The sequence below is a fragment of the Myotis nattereri genome (genome assembly GCF_964212035.1).
Source record: "Myotis nattereri genome assembly, chromosome: 7".
In the NCBI taxonomy this organism is placed as follows: domain Eukaryota; kingdom Metazoa; phylum Chordata; class Mammalia; order Chiroptera; family Vespertilionidae; genus Myotis; species Myotis nattereri.
The window spans coordinates 74423710-74444321 of NC_138082.1; the positions used below are offsets into that span (position 1 = coordinate 74423710).

At 38.0% G+C, this 20612-nt stretch overlaps 1 protein-coding gene across 1 annotated transcript in view; it reads right to left on the reverse strand.

Annotated features, from left to right (window-relative positions):
• The window catches only part of LOC308521996 (thrombospondin type-1 domain-containing protein 7B-like), a 291166-nt gene that overhangs the window by 92134 nt on the left and 178420 nt on the right, over positions 1 to 20612 (reverse strand). The window contains exon 7 of the mRNA XM_081095199.1: positions 17650 to 17828. Within this exon, the coding sequence (XP_080951325.1) occupies positions 17650 to 17828 (179 nt within the window). The remainder of the gene's footprint in view (positions 1 to 17649; positions 17829 to 20612) is intronic.

Below are 20612 nucleotides of genomic sequence, written 5' to 3' on the forward strand. Positions count from 1 at the left end.
CCTCTGAGTTATAAATTAAGCACCATAATGAAGCCATCAGGGCAGCAAATATATGGCTAAATATGGAATCTGAACATAGAGTATCTAAATACACATGCTCGCAATTATAAAAATACCATGGACTGGGTGGCTTACAAACAATAGAGATTTACTGCTCACTGTTTTGGGCGCTGGGGAGTCCAAGATCAAGGTGGTGGCAGATTCTGTATGTGGTGACTCCATTTCCTGGTTCAGAGATAGAGAGAGGTCTTGTCCCTGTGTCCTCCCTGTTAGGAGGTCCAGGTAGCCCTCTGGGGTCTCCAGTATAAAGGCACTAATACCATGAGAGCTTCGTCCATATGTCCTCATCATATCCCCCAAAGCCCCACCTTCTAATGCCATCACAATTGGGAATTAGGGTTTAACTTGGACTTTTGGTGAGCACAAACATTTGGTCAATAGCATGGCTATTACAAATTCAGAGTCTAGTTTTATCCTTCAGGAGCTTTTTATTTTAAAGCAACTCTATTTTAAAGCAACTCCATATCCAAATTTAAGTATATAAATCTCCTTAAAGGAGCAATTTTCAATACTATTTTTTTCACAAGTATGGGCTCTTATTTCATTTTTATACAAAATGATATTCATTTCTATTTATCCCTGCCATCTACTCACATTAAAAAATGGTCTCACAATGTTGAACAGTCTAGTAGTATACTAGTAGGAGGTTTAGAAACATTCTGGAGGAATGCAGAGGAGATATTACACATGCCTTTCTTCATTAGTGTTGTTAAGAACCCACACCTATATGTGCATAATTCCAGTATGCCTTTAAGTTACTGGTGAAATACTAGAGAAATGTTTGCATGGGCTACGTAGAACTAGGAAACAGGAGACACAGGGTATATGAGTGTATTGCTTATCTCACTTGAAGTCCACTTATTTAGCATATGGAATGAGGCAGTAGAAGGATGGTTATGTCAAATAACTTGCAAAATGGAATGATAACCCCCAAATGAAAAAGAAGCATCATAGAAGAGCTCTAGTCAAGGCAGTTCATATCCTCAGAAGGAAAGAATTCGGTCATCTTTCTTAACATAAAGGAGACTTTCTGATATTCAACTTAAAACTTTGCTTAACTTTTCTATCTCAATATAAGGCTCAAAATGTTACTTAAAACTAGTGATGCTTCTATCAAATTAGATGTCAAAAAGAGTAAAATGAAGAGTGTAGAGTAGACGTTTTGGTCCACTCCTCAACAGGCACACCACCATCGGTGTAGGAAAAGGCTCCCCCAGCTGGCATACAGCAGCATTTCAAAATAGAATCTGCAGACCGGCCACTCTGGTACCATTTGGGAACTTGTTAAGACTGCTATTCCCATTCCCCCAGAACTACTCACTCATAGAGTCTGCATTTTTAGGAGGATCCGTCACGTGATTCATATGCACATTAAAGTTAAGAAATACTGCCTACCACACCCGTGTCTCATAAGTGGAATTTAGGCGTAACTGAGACATGGATGTTATGAATTCAGAGTCTGGTGTCTCAGACCATTCACTCATGCCAAAATCAGGTTTGAATGCACATCCCAATTTGCCAGGCAAACATTATAGATTTCTATGTGTATCATGAAGTTTAAAAAATAAAAGTTTACACCCCTATGTTCATAGCAGCGTAATTTACAATAGCTAAGATTTGGGAACAGCCTAAGTGCCCATTAGCAGAAGCAGATGAGTGGATTAAAAAACTGTGATACATCTACACAATGGAATACTACGCCGCTATAAGAAAGAAGGAACTTTTATCATTTGCAACAGCATGGGTGGACCTGGAGAGCATTACGCTAAGCGAAATAAGCTAGTTGGAGAAAGATAAATATCACATGATCTCACTCATAAGTGAGATATAATGATCAACATAATTTGACGAACAAAAATAGATTCAGAGACAAATGGCAGGGGAAGTAAGGGGTTAAAGAGCAACCAAAGGACTTGTATGCATGCATATTAGCATAAGCAATGGACACAGACACTGGGACAGTCAGGGGCCCCAGGTGGGAATGGCTGGGGCTCCGCTTCCAGCAGAACCCAACCTAAGATAACACCATTACCAGCTTCCAATGTGCTCTTTGGGAGCCAGGAGGGTGGCAAAGAGAGACAGGAAAAAATTGAAACTAAAAATAAATGAGAAAATCATACAATAGAAAAAGGAGAGCAAGGAAAGGTAAAAGGGAGGAGTGGGTTAGGGAGGGGCAAAGTATACTATTAAATAGGTGATCAGAAAAGACACATTAAAAGTTTAAAAAATATAAATACAGTATGCAGTTCACATGTCCTTTTAAATAAACAAAAAATCTAATTTTAGATCAATAATAACTTCAATTTAGTTGTATTCCCTTGCTCCAATAACAGAGCAATGCAACAACAATGTCACTGTTGGTTATTCTAGTTAATGACACATGGTCCCTGCTGGCCCCAATTAAAAGAGTGATTTCAAGGGTAAGCTTAAGTCAAACTTCTCTCCTTATACCACTGCTCAAATTAATTTACTTTCAGGTCTAAGGGTGTCTATTAGGGTGGAAGTTGGCTTTGTACAATCCTGCTGATTTGTAACATTCTTTGAAAGCAGACGTTACAATTGCTTCCATACTTGCTTTTAGCACAGGAGATAAGCACAGCTACCTTGTTATCTAAGAGAAAGAGAGTTCTCTTCAGGGAGGAAAGCAACAACTTCAATCTGCCTTGGGCTGTCTTTACTTAAATGACAGGGGAGCACGATTTTAATCCAATGTAGAAGGAATTTGCTAAGTAGTTTCCAGAGAAAGGGCATTAGAATAAATCCAAATATCTAATTTCATTAAAGAATACTTGGAGAATTGTAAATTGAAAGGCAGTTTCTGTTAAAAGACACCAAATTGGACATGAATCAATTGATTTATATGATCATCCAGTGAAAGTGAAATTATCATTTTTTATGAGAAGGCCTGTGTGAGGGCTGAGGAGATAGAGAGATAAAAGAAGCTCTGCCTCCGGGCTCAGCAGCAGGTTCCCTGGCTTGAGGGCTTTGCTGACTGAGCTTAAAGAAGTGTGGCCAGAACCAGGTCATGATATCTCTTATAAAATACACTAGAGGCCAGGTGCATGAAATTTGTGCACTAGGGTGACACGGGTCCCTCAGCCTGGCCTGTGCCCTCTCACAGTCCGGGAGCCCTCGGGAGATGTCTGACTGACGGCTTAGGTCTGGGGAGCGGGCCTAAGCCATCAGATATCCTTAGCGCTGCTGTGGAGGAGGGAGAGGCTCCCATCAATGCCGCTGTGCTTGCCAGCAGTGAGCCTGGCTTCTGGATGTTGGCACTGCTCCTGTGGGAGTGCACTGACTATCAGGGGGAAACTCCTGCATTGAGCGTCTGCCCCTGGTGGTCAGTGCATGTCATAGTGACCAGTCATTCTGCCATTAGGTCGATTTGCATATTAGTCTTTTATTATATTATTAGAGGCCCAATGCATGAAAATTTGTGCAAGAATAGGCCTTCCTTCCCCCAGCTGCCAGAACCAGCTTCCCTCTGGCACCTAGAACCCAGGCTGCCAGCACCAACTTCCTTCTGGCTTCCAGGACCTGGTCTGCTTTCCTCCTCCTGCTGCCAGTAGGCACCCAGGACCTGGCTGACTTTCCTCCAGCCCCGGCTTTGTCAGGAAGGACATCCAGAAGACGTCCGGTTTAATTAGCATATTACCCTTTCATTATTATAGATTATATAGGATTATATAGTTTGCACTTTATCCCAAAGGTAACAAGAGACCCATGAAAGACTTTAAGTATGAACAGATTTGTGACTTGGAGAGGTTACTGAGACTGCTGTGTGAGGAATAGAGTGTGTATGAGTATGAGTGTGTGTGTGTGGCGGGGGGGGGGGAGTGGGGGGGCAGAGGAGATTAGAAACAGAGGAGATAATGGTTATGGTGGTTGCTTAGGAGAAAGGTGACAGATTCCAGGAGAGGTAATCAGTGCTCATATTTGCTCTCTTTAGAAACAGAGATGAGGCTTGGGAGTAAGTAGCAGGCACTGCTCTAAGGTGACATGAGAAGTGCTGAAGCAAACATTTAATGCATCCATATGGCTTTCATACTTTTTTTTCATGGTGTCAGGCAGGTCATATGTCAAGTCATTATCTGTAATTACATACTATCTTTATTTATGAACCATGCAAGAACTTACAAATTAAAATGAAATGCCAATTATCTACTGAAGCTGAATATATGCCTATCCTATGAGCTAGAAATTCTACTCTTAGATGTGTACCCAACAGAAATACACAATTCTGAGCACCAAAAATATGTACAATAATGGTCACATCTGTGTTATTTGTAATAGCCCACACTGGGGGGAAAATAAAGTGTCCATCCATCAACAATGGAAATGGATAAAATGTGGCATATACAATAAGATAATAGGATTCACAAAGACATGATGACATAAAGCAATAAAAATGAACAACAATGACCCATATACGTGCCGTCTATAAGAGACCCACGTTAGAACAAAGGACTCACAAAGACTGAAAGTAAAGGGATGGGAAAACTTTTTTCAGGAAAATGGAAATGAAAAATAAGCTGGGGTAGCAGTACTTAAATCTGACAAAATAGACCTCAAAGTGAAGGCCGTAACAAGAGATGAAGGCCACTTCATAATTCTAAATGGATCAATACAACAAAAGGCTATAACTCTGGTAAATATATCTCCCCAATACAAGAACATTTAAATACATATAAAACTAAACTTCTGGGGGATATCAAGGGAGAGATCTACAGCAATACAATCCTAGTAGGGGATTTTAATAACCCACTGAGATCACTGAATACATCTTCTAGACCAGTGGTTCTCAACCTGTGGGTCGCGACCCCTTTGGCGGTCAAACTACCCTTTCACAGGGGTTGCCTAAGACCATCCTTCATATCAGATATTTACATTATGATTCATAACAGTAGCAACACTAGAGTTATGAAGTAGCAACAAAAATAATTTTATGGTTGGGTCACAACATGAGGAACTGTATTTAAAGGGCCAGAAGGTTGAGAACCACTGTTCTAGACAACGAATCAACAAGGAAACAGAAATCTTAAATGACACTCTAGAATAGATGGAATTGATATTTTCAGAACATTCCACCCCAAAGCTACAGAATATACATTCTTCTCAAGTGCACATGGGAAATGTTTAAAGATAGACCACATATTAGGACATGAGCTAACTCTCTACAAATTCACAAGATTTAAATCATATCAAGCATCTTCTTAGACCATAATGGAATGAAATTAGAAATCAGGTACAATAAAAATACTCAAAAACAATCAAATACATGGAGGCTCAATAGCATGCTATTAAATGAGTGGGTTACCAAAGAAATCAAAGAAATAAAAAACACCATGGAAACAAATGAAAATGAACACACAATAATACAAAACCTCTGGGACACAATGAAAACTGTCCTGAGAGGGAAATTCATGAACTAGAGGACTATCTCAAAAAAAGCAAAACAACAACATCAATAACAAAAACCTACAAGGAAGACTGGTAATAAGTTATCTAATTACAACTTAAAGAATTAGAAAGAGAACAACAAGAAAAGACCAGAACAAGTAAAAAGAAGGAAATAATAAATAGATGACTGAGAGACCAAAAAACAACAACTGTAATACAAAAGATCAATAAAACCAAGAGCTGGTTCTTTAAAAGGATAAACAAGATTGATGGTCCTCTAGCCAGGCTAACCAGAAAACAAAAATAGAGGGCCCAAATAAACAAAATGAGAAATGAAAGCAGAAAAGTAACCACTGAAACCACAGAAATAAAAAGAATTGTAATAAAATACTATGAATGACTTTATTTCAACAAATGGGACAACCTGGACGAAATGGACATATTCCTAGAAAAATATAACCTTCCAAAACTCAATCAGAAAACCTGAATAGGCAGATAACTGCTGATGAAATTGAAGCAGTAATAAAAAAATTTCCAGCAAACAAAAGCCCCAGTTGAGAAGGATTCACAGAGGGGTTTTACCAAATATTCAAAGAAGAACTAATACCTCTATTCCTCAAACTATCCCCAAAAATTCAAAAGGAAGGAACACTTCCAAACTCTTTCAATGAGGCCAGAATCACTCTAATTCCCAAACCAGATAAATACACCACAAAGAAAGAGAACCACAGGCCAATATCACTGATGAACATAGACGCTAACATCCTCAACAAAATTTTAGTAAACCGGATCTGGCCATACATTAAAAAGATTACACATCATGACCAAGTGGGATTTATTCTGGGGAGGCAAGGCTGGCACAATAGTCACAAATCAATAAATGTGATACATAACATAAACAAACTGCAAGACAAAAATCACATGATCATATCAATCAATGCAGAAAAAGCATTGGAGAAAACCCAACACCCTTTTTTGATAAAAACTCTCCACAAAGTGGGAATAGATGGAACACACCTCATAACAAAGGCCATATATGACAGTCAACATCGTACTCAAAGGGCAAAAGCTAAAACCATTTCCCCTAAGAATAGGAACAAGACAGGGATTCCCTCTTTCACAACTCTTATTTAACATAGTTCTGGAAGTCTTGGCCATAGTGATCAGACAAGAAATAAAAGGCATTCAAATAGGAAAGGAGGAAGCAAAACTCTCATTATTAGCATATGACATGATACGGTACATAAAAAACCCCAAAGACTCCATCAAAAAACTACTAGATTTAATAAATTAATTCAGAAATGTAGAAGGATACAAAATTAACTTTCAAAAATCCATAGCATCTTTATACACCAATAATGAACTCTCAGAAAGAGAAACTAAAATAAGATCCAATTTATAATTGCAAAAAAAAAAATTAAGATACTTAGGAATAAACTTGACCAAGGAGGTAAAACACCTGTACTCTGAAAACTACAGGACATTGAAAAAAGAGATAGGAGAAGATATAAACATGTGGAAGAATATACCATGTTCATAGATTGGTAGAATCAACATCATTAAAATGTCCATACTACCCAAAGCAATCTATAGATTCAGTGTAATCCCTACTAAAATACTAACGGCATATTTCACAGACCTAGAAAAAACTCTCCAAAAATGTACATGGCACCAAAAATGACTCTGAATCGCTGCAGCAAACTGGAGAAGGAAGAACAAAGTTGGAGGAATCACAATACCAGATATCAAGTTATACCACAAAGCCACTGCACACAAAGCCTGGTATTGGCACAAGAATAAGCATATAGATCAATGGAAGAGAACAGAGAACCCAGAAATCAACCCAAGCCTAATTATGCTTAATTAATATTTGACAAAGAGGCAAGAGCATACATTGGAGCAGAGATTGTCTCTATAATAAATGCTGTTGAGAAAATTGGACAAGTATATGCAAAAAATAAATAAATAAATAAAACTAGATCGCCAACTTACACCACACACAAGAATAAGCTCAATGTGGATATAAAAGATTAAAATGTAAGATGTGAAACCATAAAAGTCTTAGAAGAAACCGTAGGCACCAAAATCTCAGACATCTCTCATAGCAATATGTTTACCAATACATCGCCTAGGACAATGGAAACTAAGGAGAAAATAAACAAATGGGACTACATCAACAAAAAAAGCTTCTTCACAGCAAAAGAAATCATCATCAAAATAACAAGAGAGCCTACTTGGCAAACATATTTGCCAAGGATACATCTGATAAAGGGTTAATCTCTAAAACATATAGGGAACTCAGGCAACTTAACAAAAGGAAGACAAACAATCCAATTAAAAAATGGACAAAGGACCTAAATAGACACTTCTCAAAGTGGACATACAGAAAGCCTAGAGGCATATGAAAAAATGCTCAAAGTCACTAATCATCTGAGAGATGCAAATCAAAACGACAATGAGATATCACCTCACACCTGTCAGAATGGCTATCATCAACAAATCAACCAATGACAAATGTTGGTGATGTTGTGGAGAAAAGGGAACCCTAATGTACTGCAGAACCCTAATGTGGGAATGCAGACTGGTGCAGCCACTGAGGAAACAATATAAATTTTCCTCAACAAATTAAAAATGGAACTCCCATTTGACCCAGTCATTCCACATCTAGGAATACACCATAAGAAACTTGAAACACTAATCAGAAAGAATATATGGACTCCTATGTTCATAGCAGTGCAATTTACAATAGCTAAGACTTGGAAACAGCCTAAGTGCCCATCAGCAGACAAGTGAATAAAAAAGCTATAGTACATTTACACAATGGGATACTATGTGGTAATAAAAAAGAACTCTTACCATTTGCAACAGCATGGATGGACCTGGAGAGTATTATGCTGAACGAAATAAGCCATTCAGAGAAAGGTAAGTATCACATGATCTCACTCATATGCAGAAATCTAATGAACCAAATACACTGATGATCAATAATAGACCCAGAGATATAGAAGCATGAACAGACTGTTGAACTTCAGAGGGAAGGCAGGGGAGGGTGGGTGGGAAGAGATCAATAAATGAACTTGTATGCATAGATGCATGACCTATGGACATAGACAATGGGGTGGTGAGGGCCTGGGGCACAGGAGGCGGGGGAGAGGGGAGGGCAGAGGACGGGAGTGGGCTGGGAGTGGTTAATGGGAGAAAAAAGATGATCTATGTAATACTTTCAACAATAAATATATATGTTTTAAATGAACAACATATCACAACATGGATGAATCTCACAAACAAGTTGAGGAGAAACACAGGCAGACACAAAGTAATTCAAAGTAAAAAATCCATTTATGTCAAGTTTTTTGTCTGTTAGCACTAACTTATAGTGTCCAAATACTGAAAAGTAGTTCTACATGGTGGGAGGAGGTGGTGGTGAAGGAGGAGGAGTACAAAGGGGTCTCTGAGATACTGATAATGCACAGTCTGCCCTCCATATCCACAGGCTTCCCAGTCACAGATTCAATGAATCACCACAGATCAAAAATATTCAGCCCAGCCAGGACAGCTCAGTCTGGTTGAGCATCACCCTTTGCACTGAAAGGTCACTGGTTCAATTCCCAGTCAGGACACATACCTGGGTTGCGGTTCAATCCCCGGTTGGGGTGCATACAGAAGGCAAGAGGTCAATGTTTCTGTTTCACATCAATTTTTCTCTTCCTCTCCCCTCCTCTCTGTAAGCATGTCCTCAGTTGCAGATTAAAAAATATACATCTGGGAAAAAAGTTCTGTTGGTGCTGATGTGTACGTGTAGTTAGGCCTAGGTTGGTTGCATCTGTGCGGAACATGTACAGACATTTTTCTTGTCATTATTCTCTAATAAATTGAGTATAATACCTATTTGCATAGCATTTGCATTGTGCTGGGTATTATAAGTAATCTAGAGATGTTTTAAAGTATATGGAAGGATGCCCACAGGTTATATGCAAATACTACACAATTTTATGTAAGGATTTCAGCATCCATGAATTTTGGTATCCCCAGGAAGGTCTTAGAACAAATCCCGGTGGATACAAAGGAATGACTGTTATTTCTTGATGTGGGTGGTAATTGGATGGAGAGGTTCACTTTGCGAAAATTCCTAGAGCTCTACCCATAATGATTTGTGTATCTTTTGGTTACACTCCTTAATCGAACCATTTATATGAAGACCTAAAGAATCACAAATTCCTAGGAAATTAGTTATAAATATGTAAAGAGTTATATTCCCTTTTGCCACCAGAAAAATTGCAATGCCAAATAAGTTGTTGAGAAATAAAATGAAACAGACTTTCATAGAGGAAGCAATGACAGCAGCTTTTACTATGCCTTCAAGCTGAGTTATTACAACTAAATTATAGGACTTTAAATGTTTTAGTAGACTGTTTGCTTCAGCAGCACATCTACTAAAATTGGAGTGATACAAAGAAGATTAGCATGGCCCTTGCGTAAGGATAACATGTGAATTTATGAAGCATTCCATATTTTTTAAAAAAGTTTCAGTATATAAATACAAAAAGAGAAGCAATTTGCCCAATTTAATTGTAAAAGGCAATATGGTATAGGTGAAAGCCAACTGAATTTGAACCAAATTATGTGTTAGAGACTAAGGAAAAAGAATCCCACCTAACATTTATCAAGCACTAACTATATGCCAAACAGGGAAATATGATATTTATATTTATTTTCATTTTATATGAATACAATAGTCTTATGAGGTAGTTGCCATTGTTATACCCATTTGACAGATTATAAAACTGAGACTAAGAAAGGTTAAATATTTTTCTCATTCTCCCACAGCAAGTAGATGGCAGGGCAGCATTTGACCTCAGTTCTGATTGACTCTTAACCCCTTATATTCATCAGTGGTGAAGTTGGGCAAGTCATCTCTGTAGCCTTAGACTCCTCTTCTGTAAAATGGGAGGGTCTTCCCAGATTTGCTGAGTGGCCAACTGTGGTTGTGTTCATTGTTTAGATTGGAAAGGGCAGGCTAAAGATAAAATCCTTTCCAGAGCTAAATCCAGAGGAAATGGTAGCCTCAGTGCTAAGAATCTTCATTCGGGCAATGTTCACCAACTTGCCTAATCAGAAGAACCAGTGAAAACCACCTCTGCTAACAATACACTGTAACTGTACTGGCCACAGTCTCAGAGCAGGACCTGGGAAACTGCTACATACTGACTTTCCTCCAACCCACAGTGATTTTTCTGTTCAGTAATGGTTTAGAAAAATAGACTACGGATTTCAAAAGATTTAGACAAGCTTCTCAGAGAGACTATGTTTATCTTGGCTCTTAAGTCATGTTGAAAATATATATCATGATCCAACAAATGCTTTTCTGCAGGGATCTATGGTAGGATCTCGTCAGGATCTAGGTAATTTGTTTTCTGGTGATTTAATATAGGGACAAAGCTTGAAAATCTAAAGCATACAAATTTGCCACTGGCAGATAAATCAGTCCTGGGGCTCTCATGTACAGCGTAGTGATTATAGTCAATTATAACTAACTAGAGGCCTGATGCATAAAATTCATGCAAGAGTAGGCCTTTCTTCCCCCGGCTGCTGGCACCTGCTTCCCTCTGGCACCTGGGACCCAGGCTTCCCTCGCAGCCCCGGCTTTGTCCGGAAGGTCGTCCAGAAGGAAGTCTGGTCTAATTAGCATATTACACTTGTATTATTATAGATTATAAACTTCAAAGTGGTTAAGAGACTAGATCTTAGCTGTTCTCAAAGCAAAAAGGAAATGATGTCATGTGACTAGAGAGATGTGTTAGATAATGTTCTGGTGGTAATCAAATTGTAACATAAATTTATCAAATTAACACACTGTACATCTTAAACTTACAGTGTTACATGCTAATTGCATCTCAGTTAAAAAAGAATTAACATGCCATTTATTTTATTTTATTTTATTTTTTTAAATATATTTTATTGACTTTTTTACAGAGAGGAAGGGAGAGGGATAGAGAGTTAGAAACATTGATGAGAGAGAAACATCCATCAGCTGCCTCCTGCACACTCCCCACTGGGGATGTGCCCGCAACCAAGGTACATGCCCTTGACCAGAATCGGACCTGGAACCTTTGAGTTTGCAGGCCGACGCTCTATCCACTGAGCAAACCAGTTAGGGAAGCATGCCATTTAGAATCTTACTTTAAATAGGTCTTAAGCAACTTATTCTTTTAAGAAGGCGCTGTACTCCCATCAGTTAACCATTTTATTTTCTAACATGAATGCTTAGGCCTGGCTGGGTGGAGCGTCATCCTGTACACCAAAACGTTGTGGGTTCAATTCCTAATCAGGGCACATACATTGGTTGTGGGTTAGATCCCTGGTCAGGGTGGGTACTGGAGGAAATCGATGGCTATTTCTCTCTCACATCAAAGTTTCTCTCTCCCTTCCTCTCTCTAAAATCTATACAAAGCATATTCTCAGGTGAGAATTTTAAAATATGTTTGGTATAACGAAATGTTTGTGGTTAAAATCACATCCGTTTTCTTTCAAGGCACTACAGAGGGACATTTCCATTCTGTATTGAACGTTTAAATGACAGGCTGATTCAGAAAAGATATAAAAATTAGGTTCTGCCAATATTTTCTCTAGAAAAGCACTTAAGAATTTCTACTTGAAGTACTTGATTAAGAAGACAGTTTTTCAAAACTGCAAATACAGGTGATGTGATTTTCTGCTAAGCTGATGTTATCTAAAATGCTATTTCAGGAGTTCAAGAGTTCAGGGCCTAAGGATAATATGAGATATGGGAGCACATTGAGAGAATTCCAGACACAAAATGTTAAAAAATGTGCCTGCTTCCCAAGTTTACAGCCAACCCCAGCCCAGCAAATCCTAAAATCCCTGCTTAGGGACAGCATTTGTGACATTTGCCAAGCCTGTCTAGTATAGAACAGTCTAGAAGAGCATAGAATATCTTGAATAACAAGTAAACATGAGTTTGAATACATGCAGAGCAGCAACGCCTCATATTTAAAAACAGAATAAAATGCAAGACAGGGTGGACACCAGGTATAGGGAAACTGCTTCTCATGACGGACTTCGGCAGCTCTCAAGAAAAATGATCAAAGTTGCAAAAGATTTTAACAAACCGGAGGCTTTGGAATGATCAAGAATAGGGGATAAGTAAACACAAATGTGGGAAAGAGGAATCTCTTAGGAAAAAACATTTTTTCTTAGACATGGTGACAGGGCAAAAACAAAAAAGAAAAACTGCCTCTCCTCTGAGCTCTACTCAGCTCAATTAGCACCATGTCGTGGCCGGAGAGCAGAGAGCTAGACTTGGCAGCCAGACACAGAGGATGCAGACAGAAGAACACTCACCCTTAAGGAGCCCTTTCAGGCTGCTGCTGACATGGGTGTTGTGTACCTGGGCATTAGGATGATAATTACCATGTTGGGGAAAGGTCAAATGTTTTAGGAGTATGTGCCTCTATTAAATCACCTTACATAACACTGAGAATAAATCACTCTGCAGCCCTTAATTCTGTGACATAGGACATTTCATACTTAAAAAGTGAAGCCACAATCCCCCCGCTCCCCGCAGAGCCATGCAAGAACAGTCCACCTGAATGTACTTAATCATGGGTGGGCTTGGGCTGCCTTCCATGTTCATGCTCAAGAAGAACTTCTTGCTCCATTGCAGTCTGGGGCTCCTGCCAAAGTCCTAAGTCCAAAGTGATCAGGCTGTGCAGGAGTGATTTGAATTAGGTGAGAATAAGTGTGAGTGTGGCTAGTTGAAAAGAGGAGGCCAACATTGGGCACACTGAATTGAACCTAATGTCGACGTCCTTTCCTGGGTAAAGACACATTCAGACAGAATGACAGCTATCCTATTTCCATACCCTGTATTGCTAATAATTAATGAAGCAGTACTAAAATAAGCCAAAACGATCTCTGTATAGAAACCCTTTCTCATCTGAAAGCCTAAGGAAGAAATGTTCATGTTAAAATGTTTCTGTATATATTTGAAGAAAAAAGTACTCCTGAAAACATTTTTTACCCTGCTATGAAAAATAAAGTGCTATGAAAAATAAAATGCATTTTACTCATCATTTCCAAACTTAGGCCACTTCTCTTTAGGAAGAAGGCACACCTTTAAAATAGCAATTTTTCTAGAGATCACACATATTTAGTTTGTATCTGCTCAGTCTGTTGCAAGAATAAAAACTCTTTCAAAAAATGTATTTAAATGGAGAGCATGCATTTGTAAAAGTATAGGTAATGAATCTCAACCTAAGATTTTTATGCAAACACACTGTGAACACAAGATTTGCAACAGATAAGCACAACATAATTTCCTGGAATTCTCTTGCCTTCAATTGTGTGAAGAACTCATAAAGGGAAATGCAAGTCCAATGAAGCTTTAATGTCCCCATATTTAATTTTCTGTTAAGCAGAATTCCAAAAGAAAGAAAAAGTATCACAAAAATATATAGCACAAGTGCACTTAAATCCACCCAACACATTACAGATGGCAACAAATTAAAATGCATTGTGTATTTTATTATGCTCAGTAGTGTCAAGGGCATCAACCAACTGATCTGATAATCCATTAAACTATTTAGAAGAAGTTTTCCACTTAGATGAGAGCTTTGGGTGAATGGAGTGCTGCAGCAATTTAGCATCACAAATATATTTAGCAGAAAGCTATTCAAGTATTGCTGTGCTATTGGCACTTCTAGAGAAAGCTATCTTGTTGATGGGTTTTGGTATCAAAGAGAGGCTGTTTAATGAGAGATTATAAATGTTGATTTTACTAACAGATTCAGAACAGTATACACTTTATAGTAACCAACCTTTCCTTGCACATCACTGAGTTAGATTTCAATGGGATCTAAACGCCAGGATTTTTCAGGCAAGTTTTTTAAAATATATTTTTATTGAATTCAGAGAGGAAGGAAGAGGGAGAGAGAGAGAGAAACATCAATGATGAAAGAGAATCATTGATCGGCTGCCGACTGGGGATTGAGCCCACAACCCGGGCATGTGCCCTCGACTACAATTGAACCTGGGACCCTTCAGTCTACAGGCTGATGCTCTATGCACTGAGCAAACCAGCTGGGGCTCAGGCAAGTTTTGAAAGACCCTGGGCAATAATATTTTGGAGGTTCTTATTTCTTTTCTCTAGAAGAGTTAATGTTTTTGAGAATTCAAATGAAGAATCACAGCATAAGAGACCAGAGTTCTTACATATTTTGTCTTTCTATGGAACTGCCTACCCACCAATCCAAAGAAAAGGCTTCTTCTCAAATAAAGCATCCAATGGATATAATTTGACAGTCCACTAGGGGCGTGAACACATTACAGAAATAGAAAGACAGCCCTTGCCTTCAAAAAGACCCACAGAGCAACGGAGGAGGAGAATGAATAAGCACATGCAGGTATCTAACATTTACACAGGCATATGCATAATAGGCAGCCCACACACAAGACAAAGTTTAATATGTTTTTTTACAAACAGTACACCAGGCTCAATCTGACATACACTGAATTTTCTACATGCACAGGTGCTAAGGATAGGTGCCCCTCTTACTGGTTAATTCGGTTGCAATTTTTATACTCTTGTGGGTGAATGGATGATAGCATATTAATATGGTCCCAAAAATAGAAAAATGAATCTAAAACTAAAAACCAACTGGAAAGAAGACAAATGTCCTAAAGCCAGTTGTGAAATTGAACTTTACAAAAGAGCCTCAAGTGAGTATGCCTCTAACTGGACCACATTTCCAGCTTAGAAAAACAAATAGTGGGCTCTTCCACAGAAGCATCAGCATAAATAAGAGAAGCTTGGAGATATTTCCTAAATAATGAAAATTCCTGACAACCCCATTATTTCCAAGTGACTTAGGAGAATGCGGATAACTTCAAAAGAATTCTATATATAACATCACATACACACAGAGGGTTCAAGCTTCCCACAAATATGCTTATAGGTAGGTATGTGCTTGCTTTAGAAAAGTTTCTTTGAAACCTAAGATTTTTCACACTAGTATCTCCCCTTGCCATTTACAGATTATAAATGAGAGGGGTGCCTATTTCTTATTGCTGTTATCAATTAACTTCCTTTAAAATGTAAATATGGACTGGGGTGTTTTCTGATTCCAATTTAATTAAGCCATATACATGCTAGATATCTGAAACCTCTTTCTATTAGAATATAGGCAATACTCAATTCAACTGTTGATCATTAATGTCAGAATTTATTTCTGAGCACCACAACACACAATCAACTTTGCAATGCCATAATGCCTTTCTGGAACTTAAAAGAAACATTTCCTGCAGACAGACACACCTTAATTTTAATTTATGGAATTTATCTAAATTGTTGAACCTGGGGTTATTAGTTTGTACTACTTCGTAAGGGTACATGTTTTATCTGAAAATGAAATGTTTAGAACATGTTTCCTTTAGGTCACAGCAGCTTACAAGTACATTTATCTCATTCATACTTTCAAATTTGATAGACACATTTCTACACATTCGCCTTCGTGTATGGAAAATATTGTCCTAAAGTCTGTGCTCAAATAAAATCCTTTTATTCCTTTGATAATTTCCTAGTTCGTAAAATAAACATATTAAAATAATATTTAATACCAGTGTTATAAGGACTTAGCTTTCATTGTTGCTTTTGAAAAAAATATAAAAATTACCATACATTTTTTATAACTATAAATTCTTAATAGCGTTTCCATTTTAAATTCCTAGAAAAATCTCTGAGGAATGGTCAAATAGTCTTCGCAGAAAATATTCACTTGAGAGTCTTCCTTTTGACCATAAACTTGGGCTGAAGGCATATCTCCTCAGATTATCTCTTCTCTGATTATCTCTTTCCTACTTTCATTAATCAAATCCCTTCATTAACTGTCCATTCACCAAACTACAGTACTTGGTCCTCTGCCTTATTTTCCCCAATAGGTTTATATTTGCTTTGCGGGGGGAGAACCAGGTCATTATTTTACCACAGAACCTTAAAATACAAGACGCATCACGTTGTGCCCTGTCTTAGAACTTAAGTGCTTTTGTTGGAATGATAAGCTTTCTTTCTCAATGAATTATATGCCTTTTGCAAAAACTTAGAAAAAATAGCTAGAGATATATTGCTCTTGGATTGACAAATGATATCTAAATCCAAGTAGTACCAGACACGCTATTAAAATTAATTAAAAATAGATGCATGGATTTCCCTTCTATTAAACAACCTGTACAGAAAGTCTAATCAAAATGGGGTTAAGATGACAGAAATTAATATACTAGAATTAGTAATACAAGCCTGTGTAGCTATTCTGTTGAAGCAGTTCTGGAGTATAGAGACTACATACCCACATAAGACACACTTCACCTCTCTAAGAATAAAGAACTTCTAACTCTCATCACCTTGTTCCCTGCCCATTCAACTAGATTAAGAAATATATGTCAGTTTTAATCTAATAATCAGTATGCAACTGTGGGAGAAAATTTAGTTTTTTATTGTAATTCGTACCTAAATTTAGACCCTATTATATGGGTAAAGTCAACTGAAATACTCAAATCAACTTTGCTTAGGATGGTACTTTGATTAGACATCTACATGGAAGGGTATTCTTGAGGGTTCCATTTTATGAAAACCGCTTTGATTTGGGGGAAAACAGGTAGAGAAATAGCTCAGAAGAGAATGAAGAGCTGTGGAAACACTGGCAAGGCTGAGAACAACAAAAAATTAGAAGGAAGAGTTAGGTAAAGGTAAAATAGAACACCATTTTTGCACTATATGATGAGACCAGAACAGTAATTATATTTATGGCCATATTAATTGACATTCTCCCAACATTAATACATATGCGCACGTGTGTGTGTATGTGTATCTATACACATCACTATTATCACAGATAATCAAATTACAATTCAAGATTATTTAACATCAATTGGATGTAATTTTTGTAAACACTATTACTGCTAATAATACCAAGTTGAACTCAACAACCAGCCAGGAGTGCCCAAGGCTGCTATGACTAATTATATTATATTAATATCTGCTGCTGAACCCCTCTCTTCTGAACTTGTGATAACCTGTTATGAGCTGCTTCTAACAAGATAATGGCTTCAATTTCAATAGGAAATAATAAAGAGGATAATTTTTTAGCTTTTTATTTGCTGCTTCATGCACTGTACCTGATTCTTGAGATCCAGTTTGGGACATGGGCGGCCTCCATTGTAAGGTTTTTCTTTTAGCCATTTGGATCGAATTCTCACGCCAATCCCACAAGAGGAACTGCAAGACCCCCAGCTGGACCAATCGCTTAACTTGCAATCAAATGGGCAGGGGATGGTACATTCTTCTTGAATATAACCTGAGAGAAAAAGATCCAAGAGAAGGGAGGAAAGTCTGATCAAAATGCACTGATCAAATCCACTTGCTATTCTTAGAGCTCAGGTTGCTCAACAATACTGCCATAGGGACCTTGATAGTTTTCTACTCAAATTCACAGACAAAAGTTCTCAGAGGCAGATACTTATGATTATATCTGCAACCCAAATTTGTACCACCTGTTTACTTCACAGACAATTCTGGGATGGAAGGAGCAGGGAAAAGTACACACTTAGTTGTTCTTTCTGATAAGAAGAAATGAGGCAGTTCAGGGCTAATGATATCATTTCCTTCACTGGGCGTTGTGTCCCACCAATTCCTATAATTCTGTCTGAAGATAGGGAGCATAATAGAATCAATCTGGATAATATTGAAAGAGGGAAATACAGGCATAGTGAAAGGGCATCTAATGAGATATTGGACTGGAATCAAGTGATATGGATTGAAATACAGATGCACATGTTCTAGCTTTACTTGGTCTTACTCTTGTCCTCAGCCCAGTTCTTGCTATCATCTTTCTCTAGATAATCTAATTATTTAACTATCACCTCAAATAATCACTATCAAATACATATTTCTAAGTCTGATATCTCGAATGAGTTCTTATACAACCTACTCATCCACTCAAGTTGGATAGCCAACTACCCCCAAATTCAACATGTCTAAAGCTGGGGCAATTGAGTTCCTCCTAAAGCAGTGGTTCTCAACCTTCCTAATGCCCCGACCCTTTAATACAGTTCCTCATGTTGTGGTGACCCCCAACCATAAAATTATTTTTGTTGCCACTTCATAACTGTAATTTTGCTACTGTTATGAATTTTAATGTAAATATCTGATATGCAGGATGTATTTTCAGGGGTCACAACCCACAAAGCATTCTAATTCTATTATATCCCTCATCTTAATTAACTACAACATATCTGGTTCTTATACATTGATGGGCATGCCTACATAACCTCTGCCCCTTGGTTTTGGGCAGGATCCGTGAATGTGCTAGGGTGGCACTCCCATGATTAGATTTTAGTGTGTGGGAAAGGAACTCACATATAGAATTAACATGACAAATCAGTAGATTTTGAGTTTACTAGGAGAGAGATTATCGGGACGAACAGCCTGGATAATTAGGTGAAAAACCTTAAAAGAGTGACTGGGCCCTTTTTGTGGAGGAAGATTCTCCTGCTGGCCTTGAATAAATAAACAGGTGCGCTATGCGTGGCCACATAGCAGGGGACTGAGAGCAATGTCAAGGGCCTGAGAGCAGCTGCTGGCTGTCAGCCAGCAAGAAAACAGGCCTCAGCTCTACAGGAGTGTGGAGATGAATTCTACCAATAATTCCAAGGGAGCCTTCCCTTGTGCAGCATCTGCTGATACCTTGGCCTTGGCCCACACGTTGCCTGTAGCCTGGTGAGAGACGTAAGCAGAGAACTTGGAGAAGCCACGTCTGTACTGTTGATCCTGGGGAGCCGAGCTAGTGTTTTGAGCTAAGTCTGTGGTAAGTTTTTGATGCAGCAACTGACAGCTAACAGGTTATCCAAAATAAAAACCCGAGTCATCTTAGGCCTTCCTCCATTATCTCGCACATACATTAATAGGTGTAATAAGTTCTTATGTCAAAATGTCCCAAATATGGCCCCTACTCCAAAATTCTTTTGTCAGTCCCTGGTTCAAGATCTTACTTTCTGGTCTGGAATACTGCAACAGTCTCTTCACTAGACTCCCCTTTTCCCTGCGCATTCTCTTTTAATATTGGTCAGTTACATTGAGGAAAAGGTTTCTCTTCTGAAGCTGTATCAACTATAATAAAAATTTAATAAACAATCTAAAAAAAAGGAAGATAAAAATACATGATTTATGCTACTCCTTTTAAACTCTTTGCTGACTCTCCAGTGCCTTGAAAATAAAGTGCCAACTAGTTTGCAAAAACTATACAATTCTTTACAAGAGCCTCTAAGCAAGGAATTTCATCTTGACTGTAAAATATATTCCTATTGTTCAGGACATTCTACAGACCAATTTGACCAGAGTCTCCGAGATGGATCTAGGCACCAGTACTTTTCAAAGGTCCCCGGGGAGTCTAATGTGCAGTCAAGGCTGAGAACTGCATCCCTAACTTGTTTTGCTCCTGCCCTTCCCTCTCCTCTGTCTCAAAATCTGTCCACATAGACTACTCCATCTTCTTCAATAATATTTATGCCTTTCCTCATGCAAAACTACTCTTTCTCTAGCCAGGTTAGCCTTGCTGGATCATTTTTATTTTTATCTATATTTGTATATTGAATGATTTTAATTAGAGAGCCTCTCATACACTGTTTTATATTTTTCCTCCTGATAAGACATAAACCCAGAGGATCTCTATGCAACTCAAGGTCATAAATTCAATGAGCATAAAATCGTTTTGAAATTCAACAGCGCCAGTGACATTTATTTTTCAGGATAGTTATATTCATGCTAGAGTATACCCCAAAGGAAAGCCCTTAGTGAGAACCATTAATAATTGCATATTCTCATGCCTATCCCATAATTGAAAAGATTAGTTTTACCCACATACTTGAAACTTACAATTTTTGGCAATAGAAGATGATCACATGTGGCTATGTACAAGGTTAACCTACCAAATGAGAATTCAAATTCCTGACTATGGAACCTTCGCTAATGTTTTAAAAACTCATTTGCATAAAATATATTACAGAATAGCTTCTCTGGCAAATTTCAAAAATATAAATCCAACTGATATAAAAGAAACTGTTTTTCTTTCAAAAATATTTTA